General features: G+C 40.8%; 1 protein-coding gene across 1 annotated transcript in view; it reads right to left on the bottom strand.

The window, feature by feature from the left end:
- The window catches only part of MCCC1 (methylcrotonyl-CoA carboxylase subunit 1), a gene marked incomplete in the record, with an annotated part of 1,520,932 nt that overhangs the window by 1,128,233 nt on the left and 375,545 nt on the right, over nucleotides 1-17,154 (bottom strand). The window contains 1 exon segment of the mRNA XM_044070663.1: nucleotides 2,087-2,234. Coding sequence (XP_043926598.1) covers nucleotides 2,087-2,234 — 148 coding nt within the window.

Genomic DNA, 17,154 nt, shown 5'->3' with positions numbered 1-17,154 from the left:
AGATAGCCTAGTACCTACCTATGAACTAAAACAGAGTGAGAAGGTCACACAAAAACCAATAAGTAAAAACTAAATGAAAACTGCAGCCAAGCTAGAACTTCCACTGAATGACCTCTCAAACCAACCTCCTGTATCAGAGGCACATGGGATATATGCAAATGACCCTTATGTTTCAGCTATATGGCGATTCTGAATGCATATGACTTTTTTCTTTTTAAATCATTTTAATGGACAATTTCAGGCCAATAAAGCCAAACCCCACTAGCTGTGGATATGCATATTTCAGCCTTGTTATGACCTCATTAGCATAGCACATGAGAAGTGTTTGACTAAGCATAAGAAACACAGGGCTGTTATACCCAGCTGATGTCCATTACTATTAGGGTGACTGCAAAATATCCCAACTAACAAACAAACTAGGAGTGAGAATAGGAGTGAGAAGGTCACACAGAAAAAACAATCAGTAAAAACTAAATGAAAACTCCAACCAAGCTAGAACTTCCACTGAGTGACCTCTCAAACCTCCTGTATCAGAGTCACATGAGATGTATGCAAATGATAGCTGAAACACCTGATGTTCATAAGGGTTATTTGCATATATCCCAAGTGCCTCTGATACAGGAGGTTTGAGAGGTCACTCAGTGGAAGTTTTAGCTTGGCTGAAGTTTTCATTTAGTTTTTACTGATTAGCATTAATTGTTACCAGAATGTAGTAGCAAATATGTTATTTACTTGCAAATCTATTTTGCAAAAAGGATTAATGTTTTAGATGCCAGTTTTAAATATCCTTGAAGCTCTTCAACACCATACTTCTGCTTGTTTGCTACATTACTGGGGCAGTGAACTATTTTGTCAGAGCTGCCTTTATGGTCCAGAACTTTCACTTAAGACAGTATTCACTTTGCTTAACTTGGCTGCAGACCTCTCTGCTTGGTTAGCACTTTTCCCCCCAAATGGCTGCTGTCTTCAAAGTCTGAAATCTTCTTTCTCTTTCCCCAGCTCAGTTTAACATCAGCAAGACCCAAGCAGCTTTCCTGAAGTGGGTTCACCTAAGAACTGTATAAGGCCCACACTTTATAAAATATATCAGGAACTATCTTGCTCTTAAGATAAAGCAGTCATCAAGATGTTACACTTAACATCTGCCATCTTACTAATCACAGAATTTCCCACATCTCTGCTCTTCTAAGGTTACAGCCTATATTTTCTTATCTGTTCTTATTGATTTAGATTACCTGTAAAATCTAATATTACTTGTGAAGCCAGATGTTGCTAAAAGAAAAAACAAAATTAAACATTTTCTACATCTAGAGTAAGTAGAATGTGAACCACCATCAGTTATAATTTCATTATGTTTGTTATAATCCGAAGAAAAAACAGCACATGATTTCTTGAGGCTGCTTCAGAAAACCTTCAGGTATTGTACTAGAGAGTCATAGGCCCTGACCCCGACACAAGTGAAAGGGACAAAAAAAGAATCTTGACCAATACAAAGCCATTAAATATATACCTCTATGTGGCCACAACCAGTAAGCGTGTAGTGACTTGTGTTGGGGCATCATATATTTAAACCACTAAAGAGTCACATAGTTAAGATTAGGCTCTGTACAGAAGAGAATACATTTCCAGCTGAAGTTCCCTACTCCTTGGGCTCATTAATGACAGAAACACAACTAGAAAGCCACTGGCTGTGCAGGCCCTAAAACTAAAACAACATCAAGGAGAAACACTGATAGGCAGTGGCACTACTGTGACACTATTATGAACCAAAATGGTAGCCAGTGGCATTAATGCGACATTATCGCACAACAGAATGGTAGCCAACAGCATTACTGTGACACTACCACACATCAGAATTGTAGCCAATGGCATTACAGTGACAGTATCACACACAAGAATGGTAGCAAACAGCATTACTGTGACAGTATCACACATTAGAATGGTTGCCAATTGGCATTAGCTGGCTATACATCAGTCACTTCATCCCCTGCCATGTCAATGACCACTTTTCCAATATGACAACTACACTATATGCTTTTGGAATGTAGAAATGATCTTTAGAAACAGAATTAAAACAAATACTTACCTTCCCACCTCCTCCACGTACTGCTTTGATCATTACAGGATATCCTATTCTTCCAGCTTCACTTCTTAACCGTTCATTAGATTGCTCATCACCATGATAGCCTTCGACTACTGGAACACCAGCAGCGGACATAATTGCCTTTGATGTACTTAGAGAAAAGAGCAATAAACATCAGTCTAAATTTAAAAAAAACGAAGATATGCTAAGCAGCATATAAATTCTGGGAACATTCATTTATCTATTAGTGAAAAATTGACTTACTCTGGGAGAGAACATTCATTGCTATTTCTATACATTTACTTGGACTCCTCACGTACAGCAGACTGTTTCTTAGACCATAAGACAGACTATTACCTAACCTCATTTGACATGAACCCAAATGCAACTGCTGCATTTATAGTTTTAAAGAGTATGGGACAAACTCCTGATATCAATGATCACATAAAGCAATAGGAGTGGAAAAAAAACTAAGTAGCTGAGACTATCAGTAAACTTATGTGCCGCCTCCAGTCCTTCCTACTACAATAAAAAGGCTACAGTACCTGTGAAACTACATGAAATGGCACACTTGTAATGGTTCATAAAGACCCAAGTTCACTAATCCAGTTTGGGGAATAACATACCTTCAAAGCTGACAGAACTACTTCTGCACCATGGGATGGAGCTGCAAGCAGAAAAGCTTCCCTTGTCACTGATCATTTTTAGGGCTTGTTTCATTATGCCAAATATGTTTGTCCTAGTTCTGCACAACTCAGTGAGAGATGGGGAAAAGAGAGATTTTAATCTCTTACCCATTTCTCAGCAGGTTTACCTCAAATAACAGAAAAATCTTCATAAAAAAGCTGATACTCCATTTATAGTCAAATTACAGGTTTATCAAATATGTTACTACAGTTTGGTGACATTCAAACAAATCCTAACCCCACAAGGAGACGCATCATGCACAGTCTTATTAAACATTGGAAGAAGTCGTGTTTTGTCCTTCATCTATACCAAATGCCATAGCTTTACTCCTGAAGTACATACCGGCACACCTCAATACTTAACACATGCACTTGCGTTAAATTAATCATGGTTGAAACTCAAACGCTTAACAAATGCACATATTCTAAACCTTAAATAGTTAACAGATCCTCTTGTACTACACAAACCTTGGTTAAAAACCTCAAATATTAAACAAATACATTTGCACTACATACAACTTGGTTTTAAAGCCTCAGATACTAAATGAATCTTGGTAAAACCTCAAATACTTAAATTCACTTGTACTAACTGAACCTTGAAGAGTAAATTAATGTTAGTTAAAGCCTTCAATGATTATGTGATAGCCTTACTTGGAGAGGGAAGCACTGGAGATTTATAAAAGATAAACTGAGAGTAGATAGAAGGCTGGGAGGATGGCAGACACTTGGCTTTAAAATCTATATCACTCTTATTAGCATGAAAAGTGAAACCTGGATTGGTTTAGCTGAGAAGATATGGTGGGGGGCTCTTTATTAGAAAAAGGAATGAATAACATGCCGTACAGATACATGCAGAACAAGACAACATTTAAGATGCTGGGGCACAGAGGCTCTAAACCACGCAGAGAGAAATGTTAGCTAAAGTAAAAAAGAGGACAAGCATACATGGGAGAAACTAGGAATAAGAACAGTGCAGCTGGAAACTGAAGAAATACAAAAAGTATGGGGCTGTAGTGGTGGATTGATTTTACAGGGCAATATTAGCAGAAATCCAGAGGAAAGTAAATAGCAGATGAAGTATGAAGATTAGGGATAAATAAGATCAGGATGACTGGGAATAGATGATGGAAGGAGTAAGGGATATGAATTATTTCTTCACGTTTAGGAGATAAACTAGCAACTGAGGTTATCAGCAGGTTAACGGAACAATGGCTAAAAGAGCATATTAGTCAGAAAGAAGGGTGGCGTGTGTGTGTGTGTGTGTGTGTGTGTGTGGTGTGTAAAACAAATGATGTAGATGCTTAGGAATATGGGGCCAATCGAGGATGTTTACTGAAGACTAATTCACAGACAGTACTGGATCCTTTTGGGGGTTATTAAAGAGGGCCAGGGCTATATGGCCAGGTGCTGAAGACATGAACTGGGCAACGTGGACCAACTACATATGTGGTGATGGTGTAAGCAGGCTGAGAAAATATGAGATGTGGAAGGAATGAATACTTAAAAGGAAAACTCAGGATTCCTGGAATGTTCTGCGTGTTTGGTGCAGAAGGGGGTACTTACAGGTAGGAGTGATGGGGGGGGGGCACATTAGAAAGTACACTTGTATAGTTGCACTTACCTATAATAGCAGATGTTCAAATTCCTCACAGATGCAGAAGCCTTTAGGCTATATGGGTTGATTCTTGGCCATGACCCAACAACCAGCCAACTTACAAAAACTCTGGCATCTTACTACTCTTCAATCTTGACTGCTCATTGGTCAGTCATGAGGAGGAAAAATCAGAAATCAAGAGTGGAATATCTTTAGGCTTTCTTGAATAAAAGTTAGGAAGTAGTGTACTCATCCTGAAGAAATTAAACAGGAAATAACCACCAAACTATTTCTCAACAATACTAGGAGGATGGACAGGGAAGCATGTAATGCAGCAGTGAAGAATTCAAACATCTATTGTTATGGGTAAGTTCAAGTTACACAACTAATATAATCATTATTTCCACTGTTGCAACAGTATTTAGACTATATACATTAACTACCAAAGCCTTGCCAATCTGTGAAGTAGGAAAGATATGGATCCAGAAACTGGAGAATGGTCCTAGCAAAGTTAGTCCTGGATCTAGAGAAGGAATTCTGCTTGTAGTGCCTTGTAAAGGTAATTACAGAGGACCATGTAGCTTCCTCTAGAATGTTTCTAGGGTACACTTCTTTCCAATATACCAGCCATGAAAACAGTGTGTGACTTGATATTGTCTGGAAACGGTTTAGCATGGTGGGTATAACAAAAGTCAAAAGTAGAGGACGACCATCTGGAAATAGTCTGTTTTTACAAAGGTTGTTCATCCTTAGTTCCAACATAAGAAATAAATAGCTAATTACGGTCATAGTCTCTTAGGTGATTACTAGGCTAATGACCCAAGGGGGTCTTTCTAAGCATAGCCATGTTTACCAAATGTATCTGACAAGTTTTGCTACACAAGTGTTATTTTAAGGAAGTATATGAAGGCTTGGACATGGGTGGTCAAGCATTTACAGGCTGCCTCTGTCTAATATAGATATAGGTACCAGATCAGGGTAAATTTCCAAATCCCCATTTACTGGCCAAGTTATGCTTGAATTGAGATATGGAAAAACTCTGCTTCACATGAACGGGAACACACTGTTCCAAAGAAAGGGTAGTCTCTGAGACACACACCTGTCCCTCTAATGTGTCCTAATTATGTTGCAGATGATGCTTATGTCCTTAGATTATATAACTCTGGTCCTACATGTTTTGTATATGTGCAAAAGGTCTCTTTGAGCAGAATCAAGGGATGCTTTATATGGCCAGGCACAGATCACCTCTCAGCAGTCTCTCAGAGACAACAGTACAAGGACAGAACTTTGAGGTGGTCTGAGTAGGACATGTTTACATCCTGTATTCTTTTTGTGAGAAACGTCTGTGGACACTCCAGCTGTTGCATATGTCTGGTCAGGTACATAACAAAAGGGATGTTGTCCTTAATGACTGGTCTAATGAGGGCCAAGTACAGCAGAAAAACGACATTATTGAACCTAGATGACATACCCTTGCTTATAAATTGTGCAACACAGATTGATTTCCTTACTACTGTAGACATGATGGTCAAAGGCCAGGTTACTGAATACAGTGGATATAAAAAGTGTACACACCCCTGTTAAAATGTCAGGTTTTGTGATATAAAAAATGAGACCACAATAAATCATTTCAAAACATTTCCCACCTTTAATGTGACCTATAACCTGTAGAATTCAATTGAAAAACAAACAAATCTGTTGGGGGAAAAAATATAAAGCAGATCCTCTATGCTGACCGTCTAAAAAAAAAAAACTCCAGCTATACTCTGTGGCACATCAGCTACTCAGAGGAGATCTCTGCTTAACATACAAGGCCATGTCAAACCCTGAGTTGTTGGATATGCTCCACTTAAAGAATTCCCAGTCCCTCAGAGCCACACGCTCCAGGGATCTAAACCTTCTCATCACAATGAACAAAACATGCTAGAGGGATAGGTTCCTGACCTAGAGACTCCCCATACTCTGGAATAGACTGCCCAAACATGTCAAGCAGAGCGCCTCCTTGGCACTCTTCAAAAGGAACCTTGACGATTGGATGGGAGATAGAAAATTCACCCTGGGGATCACTTCAGTCTCCCTGCTAGACAGGGGTCCAGGAAAGTAAATATTGTGGGAAAAAATATCTGGTGAATTGTTTGGCTAGGTTTGTATAGGCTCTAGGGCCGATAGCCTAGTGCCAACCTATGAACCTATAAAAAAATAAAAAACGTACAATAAGCTGGTTGTGTAAGTGTGCACACCCTTAAACTAATACATCGTTGAAGCATCTTTTGATTTAATTACAACATTCAGTCTTCTTGGGAAGGAGTCTATCAGCATGGCACATCTTGACTTGGCAATATGTGCTCACTCTTCTTGCAAAAGTGCTCCAAATCTGTCAGATTGCGAGGGCATCTCTTATGCACAGACATCTTCAGGTCACCCCACACATTTCCTGTTGGATTTAGGTCTAGGCTCTGGCTGGGCTATTCCAAAACTTTAATTTTCTTCTGGTGAAGCCATTCTTTTGTTGATTTGGATATGTGCTTGGGGTCATTGCCGTGCTGAATGGTGAAATTCCTCTTCATCTTCAGCTTTCTAGCAGACACCTCAAGGTTTTTGGCCAAAAGTGACAGGTATTTGAAACTGTTCAGAATTCCCTCTACCTTGACTAAAGCCCAGTTCCAGCTGAAGAAAAGCAACCCCAAAGCATGATACTGCCACCACCATGCTTCACCATGGGGATGGTGTTCTTTTGGTGATGCAAAGTGTTGTTTTTGTGCCATTCATACCTTCTGGAATTGTGGCCAAAAAGTTTAACCTTGGTCTCATCAGACCATAACACATTTTCTCACATGCTTTTGGGAGATGATATATTGTTTTGCAAATTTTTGCTGGGCCTGGATGTTTTTCTGTGTAAGAAAAGGCTTTCTTCTTGCAACCCTACCTCATAGGCCAGACATATGGAGAATACGGGAGATTGTTGTCACATGTTGTACACAACCAGTACTAGCCAGAAATTCCTGCAGCTCCTTCAGTATTGCTGTAGGTCTCTTGGCAGCATCCCTGACCATTTTTTGTCTTATCTTTTCATCAGTTTTGGGATGCCCAGTTCTCTGCAACATCACTGTTGTCCATATTTTCTCTACTTTGTGAAGACTGTCTTCACTGTATTCCATGGTATATCCAATGCTGTGGAAATTTATTTGTACCCTTCTCCTGACTGATACCTTTCAACAATGCGATCCTTTTGATGCTTTTTTAAGTTCTCTGCGAACCATGGCTTTTGCTGTAGCAGGCAACTGAGTAAATGTCATGAAAATCCTACTAGGACAGCTGAACTTTATTTGGGGTTAATCAGAGTCTCTTTAATTGATGGCAGGTGTGTACCCAAGAGGACTGAATGTTGTAATTAAAGCAAATGTTTCAACAAAGTATTCGTTTAAAAGTATGCACACTTATGCAACCAGCTAATTGTACATTTTTTATATTTTTCCCCTAACATATTTGTTTGTTTTTCAATTGAATTGTACAGGTTATAGGTCACATTAAAGGTGGGAAAAGTTTTGAAATTATTTATTGTGGTCACTTTTTTTATATCACAAAAACCTGGCATTTTAACAAGGGTGTGTACACATTTTATATCCACTGTATATACATTCTCAAATCCCTGACCAATGGGTCTACTGTTAAGGATGTATTATTAATCTGGTAGTTTTGAGGGGTAACCGTCTTAATATTATGCATTTCTTGGCACTAAATTTTAGACAGTGACTTTGGTGCCAATTATTAGTTTGATACAGGCTTTCCTGGATGGTATTTGAGTCTATGAGGGATTCTATGACTGTGCCTGTTATCTACAAACTAGGTCAGCCAGCTGTCCAAGTTGTTGGCCATGATTTCAGAGGAGGACAGGCCAAAAAGTAGCATCATCTCCTCCAAGCTTTGAGGGATTCCACTAGTGAAACTCGCAAAAAAACAAAACCAATAATGGCAGAAAGGAGGCTTCGGTGGTGTTGAGATGTGATGAACAGTAGTAATAAGCCGATCCATGTCCAATGATGTTCTTAAATATATATATATATATATATATATATATATATAAGCTTGTCAATGTTTACTTTTAAGTCTGGTAATACAAAATATATTTTTGTGTGTCCTATGTACTGCAAGTGAATGATGCTATTATGGTTTATATACATTTATTTGGTGAAGTACATCTATAAACAATGCCCCTCATCCTTTATGAATTATTCATGAGTTCTGAATGTGATTGGTGCACTACTTGAGTATCTGTTAACTATTATGCTATAAAAGAAATATTTTAATGGGCATGCTCTATCTTGATAAAGTCTCCAATATTGGAGACGAAAGCGCTTGATTCCACTGACAGATTTTATATTTTTTATTTTGTGTCAATAAAGTTGTTTAAGAACTTAATTGGACTTGGATCGGCTTATTACTACTGTTCATCACATCTCAACACCACCAAAGCCTTTCTGCCATTATTGGATTCCACTAGTGACTGGTCTTTTTGAAGAGGTAGATTTCCCTCTCCTAACTTCTTGGGTCCTATCTTTGATGCAGTTGGCTATCCGCTGGGTGACATACAGGGTTTATACCTAATTTCATGAGTTTGTCTACATTAGCTTAGCCTACAGTCAAGACTTATGGGTCTGCAGTTATCTGGGTCTGTAGATACCGCACCTTTGTACACCAGGATGAAAGTCGCAGTCCTCCATTTGCTTGGCATGAAGCCTGTCTGGAGGCTACAGTTAAATAGTGATTCTAGTGGTCCAAATAGGTCTCGTTTATACTATTAAAGAGGTATCCTGGGATATTATCGTGGCCCACTGATGCAGTGTTCTTGACAATGAGGACCTGTTCCCTAGTACTAATTGGGGGAGTTGTGATTGACGGTATTTACTGAGGGGTGTGTGAAGGGGGAGAGGGGGTAAAAATAAAGCTAAAGTTGTCAGCCAGTATATTTGCTATATCTTCTGGCTTTTTTTAATTTCTCCAAGTCTTTTGGGTTTCTAATACCATGATGGGAATGGACCCCATTCCTAAGTCAAAGTACGATTAAAATTCATGAAATTAATATGTTTCAATCCTTGATGCTAGCCAAAAGTGCTCTTCGCAGCACCCGCAATGTGCCCAGTAATGACTCCGTCTGCAATTCGTATGGAGTTACATGCATCAGTAACATATCCAAGTATGACTGTAAATTCTTTTTTACAAGACCCATTGCCCCACTGGAATTGTCTGGGTATCTTTCTTCCATTCTGCCTTCGTTTATGCCTGCAAATCCTTCTGTTTTATTACTTTGTGTCACTCTGTACACAAGATACTGCAGTCACTAGGTGTAGTGATTTCAATGATCAATGCTACGTTTGTCTTCTTTTCATGAACCACTATATCTGGGTTTCCCACATCTATCTTTTGAACTGTTGGTAATGGGTGATCCCATCTGATGTAGACTTCATCATTTCCTATGATGCTTTCTGGTTCATGTTTCCAGTGTTTTTCAGCTACTTCAATACCATAATGTTACAATCCCCAGTGCAACAGTCTTCTTGCAACATTATTATGCCTTTCAGTATACAGTCCTTCTGCCACTGGTATATCACAACCAGCAACAAGGTGTGCAACTGTTTCCAGTTCGGTTTTAAAAAACCTACATTTGTCTGTCTCCCACATGTTTATTTATTTATTTTTATTTATTTATCATTTGTTAACTGGGAAAGTCCAACTTGGAACAAAACCAATTTTCAGTGGAGGCCCGGGGAGAAATGGTAATCCAGTATGTACGGAGAATGTAATTATGGCCCTGGGGACCCAGGTAGATAGTAATCTCTCATTTGATGATCACATTGCCAAAGTGTTTAAAAATTCCTTCTATGTAGCCCACCTAATGTCACCTAATGTAACCCACTTTGTCTAGTCTGATGATGTCACCATCCTACAAATATACCTGTGGAAAGGAGAACTCCCAGTAATGTGTATAGCGCATCGTGTAAATGCGTACTACTGTAGTATCATAAAGTAGTTAGGTAGGGGTTTGAATCCTGCACTTGACAACTGTATGAGTGTGTGTGTGCGTGTGTGTGTGTGTGTGTGTGTGTGTGTGTGTGTGTGTGTGTGTGTGTGTGTGTGTGTGTGTGTGTGTATCTCCTTGGAGAGGAGCAACCTTTTTGAAGACTACTGAAACACCTTAAAAGTGGTATACTCATCTTTGTCAAGTCTGATGATGTCACCATCCTACAAATATACCTGTGGAATAGAGAACTCCCAGTAATGTGTATAGCGCGTCGTGTTAATGTGTACTGCTCTAGTATCATAAAGTAGTTAGGTAGGGGTTTGAATCCTGCACTTGGTGACTGTGTGTGTGCTCCACGTGTGTGACACTGTTGGTCAATGTGATGTGGATTTTGCTTTTACTACTGTACGACATATCACAATGACAACAGTATGTGCATTACACATGTCAGGTAGCTGTGTGGCAAATACATATACATACATGTGACTTCAATTATTTCATAGGTGGGAACCCTGCTTTTCTCCATGAACACATGTTATCTTTGCCAGAGTGTGCTGCCGCTTTCCAGACCTTAGGTCACATCTGTATGCTTGTGACAAGCCTAGCCACTGCAGTGATCCCTGGCCTACGTCATCCTTTTCACATACACTCATTACGGTTTTTATTGAATAGTGTGAGTGAGGGTTTATGCCTGAGGTATATTTGAAACCTGTTCAAAAGCAGCAAAGTCTGTCAAAGATGGCTATTTATTACAGGTGTGCAAACCATTGTGGATATGCATGCAGACCCCTTATTGCTTCTGTGATCCACAGAGGGATTTCCAAAACCCTTTGGAAATGTGATCAAAGGAAAGATGACGTAACATATGGCTCTATGTATACATTGGTACCTGTTCAACATTTTGGGGGCTACCACCTATGTGGTACTCTGGGGATACTATGTTTTGTAAAAGTGGATGACTACGCTTTATTATTTGGCTTATAGCTTTACAGCATGGGTTTGACACCAGGTATCTGTCTGTAGGATAACCTTTTGAAGGATGTGTGTGTCATCTGGAGAATGCATTACAGCCCACAGTATGCATTGCCAAAGTGGCCAGACATATCCCTACTGTGCTTGCTTGTACCTAAGAAAGCTATATGCCAAACAGGAGTGGTCCCAGGACTGAGTGCAGGTGAATACCACTGGTTACTGACATAGAATAGTACTTGAAGGCTGCAAATGTTACTGTGTGTGTCCTACATCTGTGTATCAGTTGTCAAGACATCATCTAACAATTGTTTATGGTCAGGCTGTTGAGGTTATGTATACTACCAGAATGCAAACCAATGACAGATAGTAACAGTATCACCTACAGCACAGTGCCAAACCGTATCATACACACACATGCACTCAAGTTCCAAAATGTGTGTAGGACAATGCATAATGACCACCAATAGAAACTATGGAGTGTTAACACCTTCTAATACAGGGAATGTCACCCTGCCCATGTGTCCAATATGCACGTACATGCAGACAGTGCACCTCAACCATGTTCACAAATGTACACCTGCAAATCTGTGCTGCACACATCCCACAGTTACTGTCCACTCTCTAACACATGCTAACAAAACTACACACATCAGCCAAGTGGCACATGGGCAGACAATACACAAATGGAATAAATACTGGTGTAAACAATACTACATTGATAATTATAGCTTTAATGCATCATGCCTGCTCAGCTACACCTTCAAGGATATCATTACACTTTACTGCTGACAACATGCTAAAATTGCCATTCTGTTATAAAGTCACCCTGTGCATCAGCACCATGTTAGCCTGTTCCTGCATCAATGTTACAGATGACAGGAGGTGGCACAGGTTTCATCATATGCACAGGGTGTGTTGTTGGTTTGCCAGAGGCCTACATTGAGCCATACAATTGACATGTGTGTGTGTGTGTGTGTGTGTGTGTGTGTGTGTGTGTGTGTGTGTGTGTGTGTGTGTGTGTGTGTGTGTGAGGGCCAAGAGTACTGTTATGGGCCAATGTGGATGTAATGTGTGTGGGTATGCATTTTCCCTAGGTGTCTAGTTTATGTGTGTGTGTCTGCATGCACAGAGTTCTACCATGTGGCTGCCATATACAGGGATTTGTGGAACAGCTACAAACTGTACCTGGCAGGCTTTACAGATCACCATCTCTGGCCACGGATATGGGACCTGTGCCTGGCAGGGGTGCTACAGACAGTATCAGGTACTAATCCAGACTGGGTACTATCCTCAGAGGTTGACATATGTACACTGGATCCAGGTCCCTGCTAGGACTGGCCAGAGCCAAGTGCACGTGGTCTTCTAGGATGGTCTATAGACAGCCCACCCCCAACATTGCTGGGGCTGGTACTGGCACTACGGGAGCGGCTATGACTTGATGGACATCCACGGTGACTGCCAGCTGATGATGTTGCTGGCATACGTCCACGTCAACGTCTCAACTGTCCCACACTGTCCTGACACATGGACATGATATTGTGGAGGACATCTAATGTCTCACTCCAACGTCTATCAATGACCTCAGTGTAATTACGGATGGCACCTGCTAGGTCACGGATACTGTCATTTAAAGAGGTGTTATGAGCCCTCTGTGCCCTTAGTCCCTGTCTGGTGTACCGCTCCATATGTGCCTGTGCCTCCATGACAGCCTGGAACATGCGTGTGGTTGTAAGAGTTGGGGCACGTCTGCCAGGGACATGATGACCAGCAGTGCTCTGATGAGAACCTCTGGACATCTGCCTATGTGGTACCGTTCCAGACATCTGGCTATGGCTGCTGTGTCCTGATGCATGTGCCATAGATACCACACTGTCCTGGCCATTGCCAACTGTACACTTTCCCTCTGCTAAGGGCACTGGTGTACAGGCAGTATGACTGTGTGCATGGATGGGGTGGAGACTTGTGTACTGTCAATTGGTGGGCCAACAACAGACCCTGACAAACATACCTGTGCCTCAACACACCTATCTTCATTATCACTATTTGTGTCAGTGACATCAGGTTCCCTGCTGCACTGAACCAGCCCAACCTCAGCACCTGTGAGAGTAAAACAGGAAACACACTTTAAGACCTGTACATGATGTCAGAACACATGACCACATGAACACATGCACACAAATACACTCCTCACTAAAGCAAGCACACACACACCACTAGCAATCTCAGGACATACTCAATAGCAGTAGATAGTGGGGTACAGTATCACAAGCCAAACAGTCATACCACACATGTCAGCATGCAGGACATGTGTTGCTCAACAGCATGCAGTGCGAGTGTAGACAGTCCTTGTTACTAACAGTATACATGGCTTTGATGCATGTGTTTTGTTCGGTGATTGGCCTCCCCCTGGAACGCAATGTATACATGGACACAACATTGCTGTGCAAGTATTAAAAACTCTTTAATGTACTGTGCACCATCACCCACAGGTATACATACCATGGCTGGATGTGTATGTGTGTGTCACATAGATATCCAATTCTGATTAGCGCCTCTGTGTCTTTAGCAAATAATTGTGGACACAGTTTTAGCTCATGCATGATGTGTATACACACAAGATCAGTGTCCTGATGCATGTATAACTGATGGAATACCATTGGTCCACATACAATGTACAGTAGTTATGGTGAGTGTAGATCATATTGTGGACATGCCAGTGTCATCCATGACATGGCTTGCTAAAACACAACTGCATATTTAAACATCACACATACCTAATGTGTGTCATATGACCTAGCCACTCAATAGCATTACAAGACATATGTGTCGGTTGCGCAAATGGTGATTGGTATGCATATTGTTTATAGGTGCATATGTTTGCACACACACAACATTGAGGTGTATAGCAATGAAAGCTATGTGTAGTACTGTGGTTACAATAACTGGATGGGGTGTAGTACCATAGGCCATCATCATGAAGCATCATGTGGTCACTCAAGGCTACAAATGTGTCCCAAACCAGCACCTATCATGTTGTACCAGAACTGCACTACCATGGCTACATTCACCATTTCACAGCCAGTTGTTACATGGGTTTGTAAGGAGGCCACTAAGGAGCATTGCTAACATGAATGTGTTGTGTGTTGCAGTGTGTTTCACTGCCCCATGATAGGCCTCTATCCCTCAGGTATATTATGTGTGCCGTGTGGATGACATTTGGGATACTGGAGTGTGACTTTATAGAGGGTTTGTGAATACTTCATGTGTAGCATGTTAACATGTTCTGTGTATGACATAGTTGTGTATGTTGTGTGCATGTGTACAGACTCTGCCTATCCAATGGTCACTACAGTGTAGCCACATTTGTTTGAGATGGTCTGTGTATTGCATGTGTTTGAGGCAGCTAATCACATTACTGAGATGTGCGTAGTCTCACAGCAAACATGCACAGCATGCATTATGCGTAGGTGTGTTACATGTGTACATGGCCTACACCTTAACTATGACATGCACTTTTTATTTGCAATAATAAATGCAGAACACACTCACCAGCATGTGTCCGCTGCCTTGCTGTCACACCAGAGGGACCTACATGGATATGAGACAGTTTGTCAGTGTCGACAACTGTGGCATTGCTACTGTGGGTTTGCAATCTTACAGTAGTACAACAGTTTTCATTCACAGGCCTACAGATTATGTTCCAAATGATCAGTATTGCACAACAACAGGCTCCACATCTTCTAACTACACAGTATACATCTCACATATGCATGATCTACCAATAGAGGTAACAGTAGTCTACAGATATGTTACCTGCACGCTCCATGTGTTCTTGCTGGGTGGCCCCAACCTCCATCAAGGTAAATGTCTGCTGTTGTTGGGCAGGTGCCACCAGGCTCAGTAGCAGCTCCTCCACTCTGGTGAGGGGGGAATGGATGTTAACCCCACCACCTGTTGCAAGTTGTTGTCTACGGACATCAGAAGCACGCTGCCAGACATATCTAAGTAAATCGCTGAAGTGATGGTGTACCTGCTCATATGCCCGATTATGCATGCCTATGTCATTTACCCTCCAGACAACATCTTGCCACAGTGCAGTACGCTCATGCTGGTCTTGGCTGGTTCTCGAGAATAGTAGGCTGTAGTGCTGAATCAGACAGCTGGTAATAATGTCATCCTCAGTACTACTGTAGCTGGGATTACGATGGTGGGCCATGATCCCTGGAAGACAAAGAAAAAATATGTCTGAGCAAGTCATATGGTACACTTAACATTATACAGTACAGATATCACTGAACTGCCATATATAGCAACCTATTAGCTGACTGAGATTAAACACTTTCAATACCACTTATCAGTGCTCACCCCGCAACTGCTTGGAAGTGCCTGGCACGCTCTATATAATAAACCATGTTCTGCACAGCAACAAAATAAAATCACTATATAAGACTATGCAGCAGTACATGGCACACTGTATGCGACACAATGCACCACCTAGCCACAGAAGGTATAGATCAAGCGAATGCATAAAGAAATATGTCATCCATCGCAATGTTTGTAAAGTCCAGTTACAGTATTACCATTATACCACACAACTTGTTGATGGCAAACCCGTGGCCAAAATATGTGCACAATTGTGGATATAGGTGGCATACTGCTGTAGTAAACTACAAATGTTGCTAGATGCGCAGTTATATCTTGTAACACACATATGACAGAGGACATGTTACAGGCATACCCACACACACATCAGACATAATTACAAGACACAAAGCTATGGCAACCCAGATAAGCTTTACGTGTGTACCATACAGTACTGTGTGTCAGTACTTACAAAACCTTAAGCCTGAGGAATGTAATCTGTGAGGACTACAGGGACCAGACAAAACAGTGGTTCCAAGCAATGTGGACATACACCATACTTTGCTGTTTAGGCCTACAGCTTCAAGTAGTACAACAGTTCATACAGGATTTGGATTCAACATCAGTACCAATCAATTAGCATACATGTAGTGGTTTAGCCTCCAATGACACACCCCAGTTAACACCAAGGGACTACATCAGACTGTATGCCATAGTGCTTTATCTGCCTAGCAACAGCATATACAGCTTTTGCTGGGATCAAAGCAAGGACACATAATACCATAACAGAAACAGTTTCCCACTAAGCTATCCCACAAATACACATCTTTGACACATTCACCAACACATTGACCATCACACTCAGTCAACTTTACAAAGAATCTATTGCAACAAGTAGATGTGGGTGTGTATGACTATATATGACTCTCTCTCTATACACACACATTTTATATATATATATATATATATATATATATATACACATACATACATATACACATCCATTGGTGTACATATACATATAGGCACATATACAGTCCGCCTTTCATGGTGGGAATATCAATTATACAAAGGATGTGAAGTATACAGTAATGTAATAATATTGCACAGTCTTGTGAGAAATACACTGAAAGTGTTCTCAGCCCAGGTATCTGTAGCAGGCCTCAATGGCTGCAACACTGCAAACTGAACAAAACACACACAGTGTTTAACCACCACATGTCATATACCAGCACTGTATGCGGTCTTGTTTGTCACACACTAAAACCTACATACAAATATGCACAAAACAACCTTCACCAACATATATATGTCCACCCTTCACAAACAGTTGCACTATGTCCCTTGCTCTATGCACATATACAGGTGTTAATATATATGACACACATATATATCTCCGTATGTGTGTGCCATACACACACAAGGTCCACACTGTTGC

Source organism: Protopterus annectens, chromosome 4.part1 (genome assembly GCF_019279795.1).
Source record: "Protopterus annectens isolate FY-2018-M chromosome 4.part1, PAN1.0, whole genome shotgun sequence".
NCBI lineage: Eukaryota > Metazoa > Chordata > Ceratodontiformes > Protopteridae > Protopterus > Protopterus annectens.
This window is presented reverse-complemented; position numbering and strand designations above follow the sequence as displayed.